General features: G+C 29.5%; 1 protein-coding gene across 1 annotated transcript in view; it reads left to right on the top strand.

The window, feature by feature from the left end:
* LOC107454468 (vesicular glutamate transporter 1-like) overlaps positions 1-19803 on the top strand; it is a 184148-nt gene that overhangs the window by 131755 nt on the left and 32590 nt on the right. The window contains exons 3-5 of the mRNA XM_043041473.2: positions 7597-7858; positions 10131-10249; positions 10384-10498. Coding sequence (XP_042897407.2) covers positions 7597-7858; positions 10131-10249; positions 10384-10498 — 496 coding nt within the window. The remainder of the gene's footprint in view (positions 1-7596; positions 7859-10130; positions 10250-10383; positions 10499-19803) is intronic.

Genomic DNA, 19803 nt, shown 5'->3' with positions numbered 1-19803 from the left:
GACTTACTGTCAAACTATATGTAAATACTCTAAATGCAGCATATTTTTAAATAACCGGAAAATTATGAATTATATAGCAAGGATCATTGCAACACTTTCAGTTATACAAAATAACTCATTTTTGAAAGTTTATCATATATTCATATTATGAGTAGCCGTATTATTTAAATAACTATATTTTACTAGATATATATTAAATATCTGTACTATGAAGTCTAAAAATATTAAAAAATAACGGGTTAGCAAAACCATGAATAAAATAAAATAAACATGTTTGGAGATAAGCAAAAAATTAAAAGCAGACGATAAAATTAGAAGACATTTTTAGAACAAGAAAGTTGTTGGTTTTCTTAGAGATTAGTTCGTTTTGGAATTTGAGTTTTCATATAACCCGCTACGGGTTTATCTAGTTCGTTTTATAATATTTTATCGATCCCGTTACGGGTGAGTTTTCATATATCCCGTTACGGGAACTTTTTCTAGTTGTTTTATAATATTTAACTATCCCGTTACGGGTACTTTATATTTGTTACTGTATTTGTTGTGGTGTGAAATAAATGTTCTTTTAATAAAACAAGGAACTGTTTCTTAATATAGCTTGATACGTTACAGCATGTTAAATATGCATGAGGTATATATTAGATATATGCGAAGTGTGATGATCTCCAAATATATTTAATACACAAAGTTTAATGAAAAGTTTCTGATCCTAAAAAATTAAGCAATTTTTAAAACTCATTTTTGTATTAAAATCTTTATTGTTTATTATGTATCAAAAACTAATTTACATTTTTTGTCTTACTCTATTTATTTCCCTATTAAATATCAGAACCAATTATTACTGTAAACAGGATATTTCTTAAAATATCGGAATTCATTATAAAGTAAAATTTTCATCAAGTTAAATCTTATTTATAAATAAGAGCTATTTAATTAAACTCTAAAATTACTTTCTTCATCTTTTAAAATAATGCTGATTTGTAGAAACAGCATCTGATAAGATGCGAAATTCATCGCATCCTGCAGATTTGTTGCCATAACAACAGAACATTTTGTCTTAGCTGAAAATGAAAATAAGCCTCTAAAATTGAGCCTATCCCTAGTGAATGCGAATCTAATTTAGAATTTCCTTTCCTCATCTTTGTTTTGCAGGTAAGTTAAAGATATTTCAGATTTAAGAACCCCCCTCAAGATATCACATATCGTCCAGAAACGCATATTAACTTGTTGGAGAAGTTTTCTAGAAATTGTAGGATCATTTCAAAGTAGTTCGTGATTTTATGAATAACTATGCTTAATTTCAAGCTTCAAATTTAAAACTTAAGTTAGCTCAGAAATACCCTTTAACTAAAACGCGTGGGTAGATTGTAATTTTGAAATGCCGCTATAATAAGTCGAACTATGCGAAATTTGCATTTGCTCAGTTGCTGCTAGAATTTGCTGTGTGAATTATTTTATTCTGACAAGTATATTAAAATTTCAAATTAAGTGTAGTCACATCATTTCAAATTATTCATAATTCCTTAAAATCTTTATCTTATTCCTATTAAAATACACTGGTGGAAAATTAAGAGATGGAAGACATTTTCCCAAATATCTCAAAAAATACTGAATATAAATAAATGGAATTCGGTATTGATATAGCTTATTCCATAATAATAAAGTATGCAAAACGAAAATGAAAATGCCATTCACTGGCAAGACCTATTGCCAATAAATCCAATGTAGTCTGAACTTAAGGNCATTCACTGGCAAGATCTATTGCCAATAAATCCAATGTAGTCTGAACTTAAGGATAAAAAGATGACAATAAAAGTGAGGCTCGTACAGTGTGTGTTGCCTTTAGTATGGTGTATGGTCACCCCTGACAGACAGCATGCGCAACGAGTATGCATGCTGTTAATAAGGAAGTTAAGGAGGACTTGTGGAAGACCCTCCCATTCTTCTACCAGAGCAATTTTTAACCTCATAATGGTTCTGGGGGGAGGTTGGCACATCGCAATAGCTCTCCCAAGAGCATCCCAAGCATGTTCAATAGGATTCAAGTCAGAGGATTTGGCTGGCCAATCCATTCGTTGAATATCCTCGCTTTCCAGATACTCATCAACCATGAGAGCCCTATGTGGTTGCGCATTGTCGTCCATAAAAATTAACTCAGGGCCAACAGCGCCCGTGAAAAGACGCACATAAGACTCTAGGACCTCCTGCCTGTACCTCTGGGCATTCACGGAACCATTGTCAAACAAATGGAGCTGTGTGCGGGTATCTTGCATGTGCAAATGAATGTGCAAAAATGCTTTCCATCTCTTACTTTTGTCCACCAGTGTATGTAGATTTAAAAATTGAAATATCATTAATTATGTTGGAAAAGTATGAAAAATAGCAAACAAAAACTTTGAATTATATTTCATTAAAATTCAATCAATTTGTACTGTCAATTATGTACGAACAACATGTACAAAATTTATAATAATTAGATATAGCATTTAGCATATTCACCGGTTAAAGCTTCTAATTCTTTTCTTTTTTTGTATTTTTATAATCATAACTGCAACCACTGTATAAAACAACTATTTCACTAGTTATTTCAAGATTTTACATATTTTTCCTTCAATATTTATATGTTTTGCTTTTCTATGATGCATTAATAACGCAGATAAACTTTACAGAAATTGAAAATTGCAAATAAGCTCGAAACTGAACTACTCTCTTTCAAAATGATGAGTATTTGATCCGATGTGATTCACTGAAAAGATTTAAAATGCCTCAAATCTGCTGCTTCCGTTGCCATGACGACGAGAAATTTTAGCCTTTGCCGGAAACGAATATGATCTCTCGAAATTGGCCCTGTCCTCGACGAATGTAAATCTAATTTAAAGAACCTTCTCTCTTTATGTCAAAAATGCGTTAAAAGCAAATATGGCACAAAGCCACCCCTCAAAATACTGCACTGTATCATATATCTTCCGGAAATGTAAGCAACTTTATAAAATGGCACTTACTTTCAAATTATTTGAAAAGATCAAAATTCTCTGAGTGCTTATGACTAGTTCTGCTTCAATTTCAAATTTTTAAAAAAATAAAATAGGGAACGGACAGTTTAAATTGTGACCCAATTATTTATTAAAATATATTTGATTTCAATAAGCCTTTTTTACACGATGAACATTTACAAAAATATTGAATTAATTTTTTAATGAAATTTTTTATAGACGTTTAAATTTTTAAAAATAAAGGCTTACTTTGATAAACTTAAAATAAATGTTTAGTTTAAAAATAAAGCACTTTTGAAGTAAAAATAGGAAAACTATCAGAGTTGATAAATAAAAGAAGCGTTATATTTCATTTTAAAATGTCGAGGTGTGACATTTATTTATAAGGAAGTAAGCGTTTTGTTTACAATTTGTAATAAATAAGTTTAATTTACTTTTATAATAAGTTGGTTATAAGATAAAAAGAAAAAAGTTTGTAACTTTTAATCAAAGTAAGTAATTTATTTATCATATAAATTGAAGGAAGGAGGATGAATCTAAATATTATTTCTATGTTCTAAAGCACTGAGCATTCCTTGTAAAGATTCGATACCCGGTGGTGCCTCGATGCTCACCTAGGGTACTAAATTAGTATAGGAAGAAAAGGCATCCGATTTTAACTAAGTTGCCACCATTACGCCAATTAGTCTTCAAATTAAGGAACCTGAACCTCCCTTAACCCTCTTTGGCAGACTGCTGAGGAACTACGTTATTTTAATTGTATGTTTTAAAATAAGTAAACTAGTTTGTTTAACAGGACTTACCTATGTTCCGTAAACTGATTTATCTATGCCAAGTATATATGAGTTTTTATAACTTTCTATGCAAACAAATGCAGTCTAAGTTAAAAGAAGAAGTAATCTTATTCAGATTACTGTTTCTTAATTGATGAAACTATTTTTTTAATCAGGATCTTATAAGGACTTACAATTTGAAAATCTGATAAAATTGTCTCAGTTTTCATTAGTTTAAATTATCTAAAAAGATTTTATATTGCATTAGCTAAAATCTATCTATAAAGGCTTAAATTTACAGTAGTTAAAGTTTACCGATAAATGTCTAAATTGCTGTAGTTAAAATCGTTCTAAAATATATTTAAAAAGACTACAGTTCTTATTACCACTGCGTACCTTATGTACTCCATGTACGCGATTTCAAGCTTTCCCCACCTCTTTATAATTATGTTATAATTATGTATAATGTGTTAGGATGCTTCGACAAAATTAGAAGTTTTTCCTACTTTTTCACACCTCTTCATAACGGTATGTGCGTGTTATTATGTTTCAATAAAAATAAAATTTTTCCAATATCTACGCACTTTTTCATAACGCTATGTACGTAATGCTATGTTTCATACATATATGCATACTTCATGGTAACAACTCGTAATAATGTATGTAATAATAATAATGTAATGTAATATATGTCAATAAAAGTATAGTTCTTCTATGCACGTAATAGTATGTTACAATAAAATTAAAGTTTTACCTGCCTCTAAACATGTCTTCGCAACTGTATGTACTTTTGAGTATGTTTCAATAAAATTAAAGTTTTACCTGTCTCTAAACACGTCTTCGCAATGCTATGTACTTTTAAATATGTTACAACAAAATTAAACTTTTTCAGGCCCTTACACACCTCTTCACAACTTTTTGTACGTGTTAGTATATTTCAATAAAATTTAAATTCTTCCTATAGCTACGTACATATTTATAGCGTTATGTACGTAATGCTATGTTTTATACTTACATGCCTACTTCACGGCAGCATTTCTTAACAATGTTAAAATATGAGGTCGGTAAAAGTATAGTTTCTTTATGCACGCGTTAGTATACTACAATAAAATTAAGGATTTTCCTGCCACTAGACACGTCCTCGCAACTCTATGTGCGTGTTAGTATGTTACAATAAAATTAAAATTAAATTTTTTCTACCACACATACCTCTTCTTAACTCATTGTAAGTCTTAGTATATTACATCTGCTCACTTTTTCATAACTACACACCTCATTACTACCTGCGTACACCTTCATAAGTAGAGCTACACACCTCTTGTAAGTGCTATTATGTATAAATAAAATTAAAATTTTTCCTATGTCTATGCATATCTTCATAACACTCTGTACGTAAAACTATGCGTAACAGTTACTATACGACATACTATACGGCGTAATACTATACGGCTTACAATACTTACTATACATGGGCCGGGATAGCCTGGTCGGTAGGGTGCTGGGCCCATATCCAAGAGGTCGTGGGTTCGATCCTCGCCGGCCGAAGACTCCCCGTGTAGTAAATGGTGACTGATGCACGTTAAATCTGTCGAGTCTCAAAGTCCTCCATGTTCCCACAACAAATCTATACCTCTGGGGGTACTGATCCAGGAGTTTCCTTGTCTTCTGGATTGGTTCAAAATTACAAGGCTACGGAGTTGAACGTTAGTAGTCGTAAACCCATAAAATTGGGTCGGCTGTTCAACGACGGTTATAAAAAAAAAATACTTACTATACGTAATACTATACGACAGAAACTCTTAAAAATGATCCATTCTTTCTTTATGCACTTACTTCTTAAAAAGAATATTTTAACCCATTTTAAAAACTAATTAAAATATTATTTTTTAGCGCAAAAATTATGTTATTTAAAATTCACGAAATTATTTAAAAATTCCAAAATTATTTAAAATTACAGAAAAGTATATTTTAATGACATTTTTTTACATTTCTTTTTTGTTATGAAATTAAAATTTACTCTTTTTTCTATTCTTTATATTAATAATGTTTTATTGTAAATGTTATTTCATAATTCTTAGTTTAAAATATTGGAATTAAAATGCTTATTTTTGTGTTTTGTAACATTGTAACTCTAAAAATATATACGCCTATTCAATGCAACGTGCTTAATGCAAAAATAGATATTAGTTTCATTGTTTATAATAATCATCTAGAAAATATATGAACGCATTACTAAACACAAACATGGAAAGTTAATAATCATGATATTAATTTTCACCAGCCTCATAAATATACTTATATTAAACCGCTTGAGGATGAACTTGATATAAGAAAACTCATAAAATCTCATATAAAAACATTCTAGATGATCTAAAAGTTGAAAAAGCTGGCTAAATATTTTTCTAAGTTATTTTCTTGCAATTTATGATGGTTTCAGCTAGGTATTAGGAAAATATTAAATTGTAATACACGCCCAAAGTAACCATAAAAAAAGTTTGGTTTATGGAATTCGATAAAATGCTTCGTCTCAGAATGTTAAATTTATAATTTTTTTTATTTCCTTTTCCATCAGTATTACAGAGAGATTTAAATTATAATTTATTAAAATTCGTGATATATGAAACTAGTTGCTTTAAAAATAAATACAAATACAACTTTATAAAAAACTTTAAATTATTTATTAATTATTTGTTGACAGGACTGTTTTAACTAACATTGCTGTTATTTTTATATGGAGTTTTTGTAGCAATTTTATTGAAAATTTGATCATTTCATGCAATCATGTTGAATGAATTACTTCAGCATATTGCACTTTAATATTATCTTACACTGATGATTTTCGTTTAAAAAATTTTGATTATGATGTTTAGCCCAAAACAAGTTCGTTGTAAATCGGAAAAATAAGTGTTTAAAATTATATTGAAAAAGAACATTATATTTTTTATTTGTAACTGCCATTGAATAGCCGACCTAATTCTGAGGTTATGACTGTCAATGTTAAATCCCGCAAGCTTGTAATTTTGAACCCAATCTAAAAAAACAGGAAAACTGCTGCATCAAGTTTTTCCAAAAATTAGTCTTTGTGGAAGACTTTTTGATGTATCTGACCCGCATTTGCGTTACTTGGAGAGAAAAACCACGAAATCTCCCACTGTCAGCCTGACTTCAAGCAGTTACTTAAGGGTTTACTTTAAGGTCACTTAAAATGGTTCAAACCCATGACCTGTCTACCGCTGAAGATAATTTACGTCAGCACCGTGGTCTGGCAAACCGGAAGCAGAATTTGTATCAACCAGTCACCGCTGGGTTTCGAAACTGGATCGCATCAATGGGAGGCGAACGCTCTATCCCCTGAGCCACCAGGGCATGAAAATGGGACGTTTAATTAATTAACTTAAAATTTTTTAAATTAATCCTAAATATTAAGCTAATTCTCTGAACAAACTTTTTCTGAGTGTTGATTGGTTGATACATTTTGAAGGAAAAATCCAGAGAATTTATGTTAAAATTTAAGATTATAAGGAATAATTGCTGTATTTTTCACTTAAATTTAGCGATATATATCAATATTAATTCCTTTAAACTGTCACATATTTCAAGTTTAAGCTAAAATATTTACAAAATTTGCTAACAATTTTTATTTTAGTTACTGTATAAAAAATCCAAAAAAAATTTTTTTTTCATTGGAATGTGCCATTTTCCCTAAATGAATGTTCCAGTTTTGAAGGAAAATCAGAATGTACTATGTTTTAGTAAATTTCTACCTATGCTTTGGATTGTTGCATATTATGATTGTAATTTTTTAATTGATGATTTTTATTTAATTGCAGTAGTCTGCCAAAAAAGAAAGATGATGAGAAGGGCTTCGCCAGTGACGATGATTTAGGCAATGAATATTATGAGGATTTAACTCCAAAGAAAATACACCAGAGTAGAGCCTTTATGGAACCCAATTGTCCTTGTTGTAAAAATATGTCTAAACGCTACAGTATCGCTTTAATGAGTTCTCTAGGTTTTGTCATAAGTTTTGGTATTCGATGCAACTTAGGTGTTGCTGTAGTTAAAATGGTTGAGCCTTCAGAAGAGGGAAGTGTAAGTATTTTTTATGCAACAAGATTTTTCTTAGATTAATATTTGTAACCTAACGCAGTGCGCATTAAATTTAAAGTGAAAAAAATTTGTTTATTATGCTTTAAAATTTTTGAAATTAACATCAGTTTGTGAAACATACTTTTAAAAGTACATTTGCAAACATTTCTGAGGTTAAATATGGGTTTAAGTGTTGATATCAATACGTGATTCTAAACACTGTTATGAAATGAGTTAGATAAAACTCCAGCAATATTATGTTAGTCGTAAAGTATTGCATCAGAAAGCAATCATTCTCATACTTTAAAGAATTATTTCTTAACATTTCTTATATCGATTATCATATCATTTTCTCAATTTTTAATCTTTTATGGAATTCTAGTTAAAAATTTAGTTAGTTCAGTCTTTGTTTTGTTCCACCACTTATAAGATGTGTTTCGCTTTAGGAACATAATAAATGTTTCTTTTTTATGATAGATATCTTTGAATTGTTTATTTAAGCAAATTTAAAAGTTTTAACTCAGCTTTTCAACACTAGTTGTATATATGTGGAAACTGACCACTGTGAAAATGTAAATAGTTTTAAAGTAATTAAATTGCCTATAATTAAAAGTTAAACTGGAGTGATACCTATAAGAGGCTGAAGTCATGAAGACATACTTACAACGTAACAAACGCTATATTTTAAAGGTACTTTCACAAATAATAATGTTTAAAAGTGATTAAATGTAAAACATTAATTGCAGATTCTAAGCGTAATTTATTAAATGTACAGTGCACAAAAAATAAATGAAAAATCTTGAATATCTTTTTATCCACAATTATCGGATTTTTACGTAATAGGACTCAATTTTAATGGTTTAAAGCAGTGACTTTAAATATGTTAATTAATTTGTAAAAATGATACGAACTCAGAAGCAAAAACATACTATACTGAGTAAAAACAATTTTTTATCTGTGTATTTGGAGTTTTACCCTCAAATTATAGTTGCACTTTGGGAAATATGGCCCCAATAATTTGATAAGGAGAACTGTAGGAAGTTTGAACAACTAAGAGATTGTTCGTGTTCCCCCATAATGTAAAGTTTGGACCCCTCAACTTTTTTAATTGGTCAGATTTTCAGAATGCTTCTCTTTGGGGGTTTTTTTCCTCACTTAAATATTAAATGCAACACATATTGCAAGCCTTTTTGTTTATTTCATTTTCAAATTTTCTAAAAATACGTATGTAGTCCTTATTAAAACAAAAACTTAACTTATTAAAAAAAATTAACTGACTTTTTAACCGCTTAATTAAAGATGTAGACGAGATGTTATGTTTCCTCTTTACATCCGGACACATTCATTTACAATTCAGGTTCATAAATTATGCTCCAGATTTTATTTTCAAGCCCTATAGGGCATGTAACCTCTGTAAATTTATATTATGGAACATTCTTCAGTTGTAGCTTAGAGCTCTGTAAACAGTATATCTTTACATCTGCACATTTGCACCCGTACAACCCAGAGTCACTCTCGGTGATTACTTCAGTTAATGGCCTCCTTTGTTCATCACAATCTGCTCGTTTACTTGTACTGATAAGACACAGAAGAGCTTTGCTAGATTGCAGTGTTCCGCGGATACTCCTTATTGGGGCTGTGTGGAGTTGAATTAAATATTATTACTTTAAAAATGGACTTTCATGATCATACAAATAATTTTTCCTTATTTTAATACAGGATTCCTCGTCGGAAAAAGTAGACACCGTAAATCAGATAAAATAAATAAAACAATAAATTTATTTAAGTTCCAGTCTCTTTATCTCAAATTGAACAACGATGAAATTGGAACACTATTCTATTGGAACATCTTTGTATCAAAGGAAATCATTACAGAACCCTTTGTATAGATATCATAACTCTGTGCAAGTTTTCAATTATGAACATTTTAGAAAACTATTGAAGATATGCCACTAGAGTTTTAACACTAAAAGATATGATGTTTGAAACTGATAATGAATTTCCGCAAATTCTTTCTTAATTCATTTATTTATTTCAAACATTCATGACTAAGTAAGAAAATGGGCATCTAAAAAATATATATAATTGTAAAAATATAGATTTAACTCTATAATAGATATTTCAAATTAATGACATTGAAAAAATTTTCCTAAACTTTTTTTTGTTTAATTCATTCTAGTATATTAGGCTTTATGATAGTAACTAAAGTGAGCAAACAAATAATTAAATATAATTAATTTTATTGTAAAATATAATTAATATTTTTATTTTTCAGCCCCCGGAATTTAATTGGACTGCCGGGACTATTGGTTTACTTGATTCTTCATTTTTTTGGGGTTATTTAATCACTCAAATTCCAGGAGGATTTATGGCGACAAAGTACCCCGCTAATAAGTATGTATTAATACATAAATAGATTCATATTATAACAAAATAGATTCATATTACAACAACATAGTACATTAAAACTGTTTTATGTTACTTGTAAAAAAAAACGTTGGATTCATGAAATTATATTTCTTTTTTAGATTATTTGGCGCCGCCATTTGCGCTACGTCATTTTTAAATTTATTAATTCCAAAAACTGCAGAAATTCATGAAAGTGTAGTCATGATAGTAAGAATACTCCAAGGATTGGTGGAGGTAAATTTGATTAAGTATATCATTAATTAATAATTCTATACAATTTAAATTAATAATAGAAAACTTTAATAAAGAACAAAATGAAATTTCAAAAATAAGCATGTCAGCAAAAACAGTACTTCAGTAACAGTATAACAGTACTGTTTTTGCTGTTTTTGCTTCAGCAAAAACAGTACTTCAGTAACAGTATAGCAGTACTGTTTTTGCTGACAAGCTTACAATTTAAATTAATATTGGAGAATTTAAGTAAAAACCGAATGAAATTTCAAAAATTAGCATGTCAGCAAAAACAATACTTCTGTAGGGTATCTACCACTACAAAATACTATTCTAATTCACAAGTATATAAGACGTGTTAACACGATTCTATGATGGAGTACCTTTTCATAGATTACGGTTGGCATTGTCGATAGCTCCTCGCCCCACATTGGTGACCTTCGGACGTGATGTGAACACACCTACCTTGCCAGTTACGCCCACTTCGATTTGAACCCACCTACTTCGATGGATGGTCCACATTGAACAGTTGACTTACTACTTGTGACTGCATCATTATCCACCCCATCGTGCTGTTGCTACTCAGTCTCGATTAAACACAACGTCGGCCGACATACACTCGACTGCTAAAGGCAACATAGGAGCAACCACGACCGTGTACTAAATACAGCTCTCCCGCCCCACACTTCCATAACAGTGTAACAGTATTGTTTTTGCTGACATGCTTATTTTTGAAATTTCATTTGGTTTTTATTTAAATTCTCCAATGTTAATTTAAATAGTGCACTAAAGGCAATTTCGGTTTCATGCTGCTTTTAGCATTTTTTCCATTTTAGCTTATTGTATGTATTTAAAAATTTGATCTTCGTTATTGTTTTATTCCGTTTTTTTATACTTTTAATGGATTAATAATTCTATAGTAACTTAAATTAAAACTGTGACGCTCAAAATTTAAATGTAACTGTAACTTAAAGTTTAACAATTAATCCGATGAGTAAAGAAATTGAAAAAAATTATTTAATTGAAATTTATCTTTTTGTTTTTTTCTAAATTTATTTTCCATTTATTCAAATAAAGCTCAATTTTATTGTTCAGCTTTTAAAACAAAAATACTTTATTTTAGAACTGGAAAGTATTTCACTTTAAAGATCTATTCTAATTTCGGAAAATAATATTAACTATATTACAATAAATAAAACGTTATTTTCTGTAAATTTTAAAATCTAGTGTCATAAGATTAATCTGTATAAATACATCTATATGAACCACTGTGACTTAGGAGATAGAGCGTTCGCATTCTGATGAGATGGTCCAAGTTCGAATCCCAGCAGTGGATGGTTTAGACGAATTCTGTTCTCTACCTTCATCGACCACGGTGATGATGTAAAATGTCCTCAGTGATAGGTGGATCAAGGGTTAGAATCCCCTTGCCATCTGGCTAAAGGTATGGTTTCTTAGGACAAGCGCCTTATCTGGGCGTCAGCGTTAAGTTGGCGTTACCCCGACGCAAACAAAATTCTGTTTTGTTAGCTCAGCATGAGCAGTCTGTCCAACGTTGACATTAACTAGCATTGAGCATGCGTTAATAACGTAAACAAATATTTATTTTGAATTTGTATTGATTTTGTTATTGTCGACTAGTGCTTTAGAGAACAAATAGTGACTTTGTCCAAGAAAAAACACATTATAGCTGATCTAAATAAAGAGGAAGAAGAAACTATGTTTAATGTTAAAATCAAAATCTTGACTGATTTCAATGCTCTGTTAGATGATGTCCGCCATTGCTTCTGTCGTTAACGTTACGTTGTAATCCAACTGCAGTTGATTCGAACGTCAGTCTGACGTTCTATCTGAGCTTTCGATGACGTATGCTGTCTAACTCACCAATTGACCAATCAGGGGCTAGCACTCATTTCAAGCTGACGTTTTGTAACGCCGACCTGTCCTTAGAAACAAGACCTTAACTGTGAGAGGATTACGTCGTTTTCCTCTCCATGTAACGAAAATGCAGATTAGTTACATCAAAAAAAAATCCTCCACGAAGGTTAATTGGTCCCAATGCTTGATCCTAGAGTTCATTTGTCTTCTGGATTAAATTCTAATTTACAATGCCACGGTTTGATAGTCGTAAACTCGAAAATAGATCGGTTGTTCAACGCTGGTTATAAAATAAAATAAAATACATCTACAATGACCAAATAACTCTAAATTTAGTAAATAATAATTGCTTGAAAATCACTATTTACTCTGTTACGAAAATATTTTACCCAGTTTTTGATTTATTACGTTTCATGACTTAAACTAATCTAGTAAAAGGCATCGTATTCTCCTCATTTATATTTACCAAGAAATGTCAAAACAGCAACTTTTACATTCTCCTACTAAACACCTGCTACACATTATCCCTAAATTTTCCCCAGCAAAGTCCCTAGATTATTCTTATTTCTGTTATTTTTTCCTGGAAAAAACGAGGTAGATGGAATTATTATGTATGAACATTAATGTGCCTAAGGGCATGTGGGAACAGTTATTCACTACGCCGACGCAGAAAATTTGCCAGGGGTACAATTATGCAACTCTCTGCATTACATTTAATGGAAAGAGGATAGCTGTAATCAATTTCATCGAGTTACAAGCCAAATTGTGACAGTAGCTCTGAAATTTAATATGTTCTTAAGCTTTGGTATTGCTTCGTAAATATGTATAATTATGATAATGAATGCTCGAGAGTTAAGGAAACAATATTTTAGGTTAGGTTTCACAATTTATTGACATACACAACTTGGAAAAAATTATTTTAATTATATTTATTCCAAATGTTTTGAATTAAATAGACAGTAGCTAAAAGGGTTTTTTTAATGTGAAGATAACTTATAGACGTAAAATAACACAAATTTCATTTTGAGTTAACTTTTTAAAATATTTATATTGGATCACTATTTGAAAGGTATGAAGATAGATAAAGTTGTTTTATTAAACCTAAAATTGATATTTAGATTAATATTTAAAATAATATTCAAAATGATATTGCAATTAATATTTTAATTAATGTTTAAAAGAAAAGTCAGCAAATTAAAATTCCTAGAATATTTTAGTTTATGAATGAAAGGTGTATTTTTAAAATATTAATGAACTCTTAATTTTTCAGTCTTTCATTTTTTTTTTCGTCTAAACTTCCTGGTGGAATCTATTTTTTCCTCTTTGCATAAGCAGTAGCTTCATTTTAACTTCTAGAACATCTAAAAATTGCATTTCTGTACGGAGGAAAAATTCTAATACAATTACCGAACTGTATGATAATTACACTTCTGTTAGGGAAAAAAAGCATAATTCTGATATTAATAACCAAAATGTAAATGTACGGTATTTAAGCCATTCATTTGATAATTTTTTCGCTCACATAGCAACGGTTTGCACCGTTAAAAATTCCGAGCCATGTTGCACCAAAAACTTATATTGGTTTGCCAGCTACATAAAATGGAGCTCAATTTTATTATATTTTGGTGTTTATCGGTAGACGGTTGCACCAAAAGTGGGTGTTTTGAAGAAACAAAACATCTAATTTCATTCTTTCTTTTTTTTCTTCTATAAAATCAGGGGAACACCATTATTAAGTATTTCAAATGCAGGCCAAGGTAGTTGTTTACCGTAAATAAACTATTTACCGTAAAAAGTTATTTTACCTCTAACCATCTTATACCGCCAACCAAATTTAAAAAGGCAATATAAAAGAAACGAACTTTAATTAAAGCAAATAAGCGATTTATCTACCTAAATAAGTAGAACCTTAAAACAAAATGCATTTATTCGTCCCGATATACCGAGACCGAGTTGTAAAGAAAACATGGCGTCGTAAACAAATATCGTTCAATTTACCGTCACCGTTTAAGTTTTGTGTCTTTTTACAAATTTTGGTGCAGTCAGTTGCACCAAGGAAGCATTTCTTGATCATACTTCACAATTTATGATGCAACTTAAATAAAATGATTTTTCATTTAACTAAACTTTGGAATAATGAGAAACTTTGCACCGAATACTGGTTAAAGATTTACCGAATTTTTTGACAGTACACCAGAATTGCGGTTTTGAAAACTATAGTTCACATTACCACACACTGAGTATCATGACAAAATTATGATAAATTTAGCCACATTTACCAAATTTTATCACGCATTTTGAAACCACATTTTATAATTAGGTTTTCCAAAATCATAATCAAAGCGCTTTGTTAGAAATTACCGAGCCTTTCTGTGTTCCAATACAGCCAGAAACACGGTCAATTTTACCTGTACTCAAATTTTATATAATATTCTGGTAGTTTTGACCATACGTTTTTCCTCAGTGTAAGATCAATGATAAAACTGTATTCAATTATTAATACTAATAAAGAAAACAAACTTTTTTTTAAAAAAAGAAATATATTCACTTTCAATCTTAAAACGCAATTAAGTTTTAAAATAATATTGAAAGCTAACAGTGCTATAAATAATGAGCACATTACAACTCATTACAATACAGAGCTATTATTGAGCATTAATATTCAATAAATATAAAACTTACTATTCTTCTTTAAATTTATAGCTCAATACTTTAATTTTATCTCCATCAATGTCTAAGTTTCAAAGATAGATCACTTAAATTTTACCGTGAAATGTAAAACATAATCCATAAATGATTTCTAAAGCTGACGATATTAAAAATAAAATCAGTTAACAATGGATAGCAGTCTTCTTTAAGCCTGAGACATTAATCAATAGAAGATGAATGAAGACGAACTTTAAATTTTCGTTGAAGTTTCTCAAATTATTCGATTAAATATAAAAGCGGTTTTAATTTAGTTTCTTCATTATTCGGTGCATGTGTCCTTTAATAAAACTCTACGTTGAATTAGCTACCTTGGATTACAGTTTTGACGAAAAGTTATGAGAGGTTTGTGGTTAATGAATTTTTCTTCGTAAAGAAAGTTTCAGCTTTAATTAAGTTATCTTTTCAATAATAGGTCGTGTTTGCATCGTTTAGAGAAAATTTCCTTTCCCTGCTTTAAACTAAAATATAATTTATTACATTAATTACGTCAGACAACCCATTTAACTAGTTTTAAGCAGGCATTAGGTCGTGAATTATTTATTTGCATCATATTAATATATAATCAGTTTGAAAGTCTTTACTATGTATATATATAATATGACAAGACAGAATGAGCCGCAATTTCATCATGCTCCAGTTTAAATGTTAGGGAAAATCTTGCAAAGAAAATCCGTAAAATGCTTCGATTTAGGGAAAAAGGGAAATCTTAGTAATTATAATTGGTTTATCAAATAGGTCGAGCGATTCCCACAAAGAGCAAAGGGAAAAATGGCTTACTTTTAATTAATGCATGCTTGAGCCAAAAACAGATTTAAGGACAGGGTGTGAATTTAAAAGAGTGAGAAAGTGTTTCGATTTGAATAATAATTTAGGAAAAGGATTTACAAAAAATGAATAACATAAAAAGATTAATTGAAACTTTTTATGTTACATCCCCCATCCCAGAAAAATTATAATTACAATCCAAAAATTTTAAAAATTATTATCTATTTGCAAAATTTTCCCTGTGATAGAAGCACAAATGAAATGAAAAGAATAAAACTCGTAGTCTCACATTACGATCAATATATAAAAATAGTGTGAATTACAAAAAACATATTTAAATCAACAAGATAAAAATTTAACACTATATTACAAATTTAGCACATAATTCTCTGCTAAAAAAATTTAGTAAGCAGGAAAGTAGAAAGCAGGTAAGCAGGCCTGCTTATATATATAATTTTAAAAAATTCAAATAGTTTCCCTGACTCTTTGTCAGTTCATTTCTAAGTCCTTCGGTTGAAGATCTCACTAAAGTATTATTTTTCATAATAACAAAATTTAAGAAAGTATTCTAGATGCAAAAAAAAGTATTAACATTTTAAAACTCAAATATTCATAAACATAACAAGTTGACATTTTGTTAAAGGAGAAGTTTTAATCTGAAGCTTTTACTTCAGTATTGTTTATTTTGTTAGAAAACTAAATTTTAAAAAAAATTGACACAGTGGTCGTTATTCTGAAGTTCAAAACTGCAGTACTTTTATTTCAATTTTGAAAAATGACACAGTGGTCGTTATTCTGAATTTTAAGATTTCAGTATTTTATTTTTACCTTAATCAAAAATGGACACTTTGGTCTCATAATCCTGCTAGGCTTCTAAGGTTTGCAGTCATGGACGTATGAGCAGAACAAACAGGCACAGAACCTTAAAGAGAGCAAACATATTTATTTTATTTAATCATTTTGAGATATATGACGTGAGAGAATGAGCCACAATTTCATCGTCCTCCAGCTTAAATGTTAGGTAAAATCTTGCAAAGAAAATCAGTAAAACGCTTCGATTTAGGGAGAAAAAAAAAGAAATCTTAGTAATTTTAATTGGTTTATCAAATAGGCCGAGTGATTCCCACAATGAGAAATGGGGAAAATGTCTTACTTTTAATTAATGCTGTTACTTTTAATAGATTTAAGGACAGGATGTAAATTTAAAAGTGTGAAAAAGTGTTTCGATTAGAATAATACTTTAAAGAAAGGATTTACGGAAAAGGAATTACATACAAGGATTAATTGAAGCTTTTTATGTTATATATATATTAATTTTTCTCTATATTCTTCTGAAGATCGATACCTTATCCTTTTTAGTATTGATGTTTTCCTTTGCTTTATTCTATGAACAGTGCACAAAAAATGAACCACACTGGATAATTTTTGATCTAATGATCGGATCATGACGTTCTAAGATTCAATCCTAATGGTTGGAAGGGATGACCGCAAATATGCTATCTAATTAGAATTAGGAGGAACAATGTTTTAATTTTTGATGTCCGACACAAAGAGAAATTTCTCTGAATAAACATATCATTTTTTAGATCGATTCGGATTTCTGACCCCCAAATTATGGGGTAGCAGCAATATAGGAATTTTGGTCCGAATAGTTTGGTATGGGATTAGTGGGTCATAGTTTGGTGGTCCAAAGTTTAAAACTTATTAATGCTAATTTCACTTTTTGCACATTTTGCACATTTTACTAAATATTTATTATATTTTATTATTTTATAATATAATAGTCTAAAACATTTTAAACTGCAAGTTTTGCAACTTTTTGCATCATTTCAAAGAATGTAATTTTACATGCGAAATACAAAATTTGAGTGAAATAGTTCATGAGAAATCAATTTTTAAAATTGCGACTTTTTTAAAATACTCTTAGGCCATTCTCGTGTCCAAGCTATTGAGACCCTATTTCCCTAGTTACAACATTTACCTAATTTTATCACATGTGATAAAACCATATGATTTTGTTAATTTGCCAAAATCATTACCAAAGTTCTTCCGTAAAAGTTACCAAGCTTTTGTGTTCCCATAAAGACAACAACACCTCAAATTTTACCATTTTCTGGTAGTTTTGACCATATTTTTTTCAAAGCTCTATGACATAAATATTGTTTGCTCTTTTTCAAAAATAAATGTCGCATTTCTGCCCAAGGGAGACATTTTGTATTTCGAATGACGTAGAGTAAATACCCTGAGGTGTTAAAAAGGAAAAATCCATTATATAATTAGGTCTTGTTTGGTAAAACATAATCACTAAAATTCATGTTTTTATTTTTTTCTTTGCATAAAGAAGGCAATAAAAATTTACGACATCTTTGCTTTAAAGCAAAGAAATATATCACGCTAAAAGCTGAAAAACAAAATGTAGTAAATATGGATTCATGTAACAAATAGGAAATTATGTATAATTTTGTTCCTTTCGTTTAAATAAATATTTGTAATATAGAAATAGATAAATTCAACAAATAAGTTTACTTTTTTAAAATATTTACATAAAAATATCGTATTTAAATTAGTCATTTTATTAAAAAAAAAGTTTCACCGTACTTCAGTGATGATACATGGAGAAAACATGAACAAGGAGCATGCATGGAGTTCAATGGTATCATGTTTCATGTTTTGAACTCCATGGAACATGGAGTTCAAAACATGATACATGGAGAAAAAATTTTGGAAAAATTTACATACTGAAAAGTAATGACATTTTTAGTAAAAAAAACAACCTAATTCTGTTTAATAAAAGCAAAATATGCTATATTTAAACTATTCCTTTCGGTAATTTTCTGTTATGTTCCGTTTTTTTCTGAAATTATGGTTTTAAAAACTATAGTTCTTATGAACACACATTTGGTAAAAAATACAAAACAAATGATTTTAATCGAATTAATGGTTTTTATGCAATGCTCTAATCCTTATGACACCTTAGAATGTCATGATGAACTTAACAAATTTTACCACATTTGTCAAATTGTATTAAGCATTATAAAATTGTATTTTATTGCTAATTTTACCAAAATCATTATCAAAGCGCATCGATAAAAATTACTGACCGAGCTTTTGGTGGTCTCATAGAGCCAGAAACACGGTTAATTTTGCCATTCTAGAAGCTTTGATCATACTTTTTTTCTCAGTGTAGATTTTTTTTTAAAAATTATTGAATTTTTCACTAACTTATTTAAAATATGTAGATACTTGATAAAGATCATAGCACCCTTAAGTAATAACTTGCCACTACTATTTTGAGCTGCAAAATTGTACAGTCTAAATAAAAGTATTTTCTTCTGCTATACGCAAATAAATGTATTTTAATATTCTAATCGATTTTAAGCCACTAAAATTATAAATATTTTCCTGTTTCCTATATCAAATCAATAATAAAATTGATAAATATGTTAAAGCAATAAAAAACGGATATAATAAATATCTAATAAATCATAAACTTTAAAATCGTAATTAGTTGCGCAATCTAAACAAAAAATATTCTCTTTTTTCCCACAGAAATAAATATATTTTGATAATCTGAAAAATTTGAAGCATTAAAAATATAAACTAGTGGGCTGTGCCCCCTGCTCGCTAACTCTCGCCAACCCCCGAAAATTGCTACGCAATGTTATATGGTTTGCTCCGCAAACCAAGCTCGCTTCGCTCGCTACTAACTTAAGTACATTGCAAATGCACAAAATTCTAAGAATTCAAAACAATCATTCAAATCCATATAACAACTTTTTTTTCTAAAAAAAATTACATCTTTTTAGTAAATACTGAGTCCTTAAAATAAATTTGAATTCAAATAAATGACATGTAATTCATTAAATCTATTAGAAATGTGCTATAGTGTAAAATCTTAAGATAAAATTTCTAAAACTGATATCTCTTTAAAAAGGTTAAAATTTCGGCTATAATTA

The sequence above is a fragment of the Parasteatoda tepidariorum genome, chromosome 8 (genome assembly GCF_043381705.1).
Source record: "Parasteatoda tepidariorum isolate YZ-2023 chromosome 8, CAS_Ptep_4.0, whole genome shotgun sequence".
Lineage (NCBI taxonomy): Eukaryota > Metazoa > Arthropoda > Arachnida > Araneae > Theridiidae > Parasteatoda > Parasteatoda tepidariorum.
The sequence above is the reverse complement of the archived record's forward strand: the minus strand, read 5'-3'. Positions and strand labels throughout refer to the sequence as shown.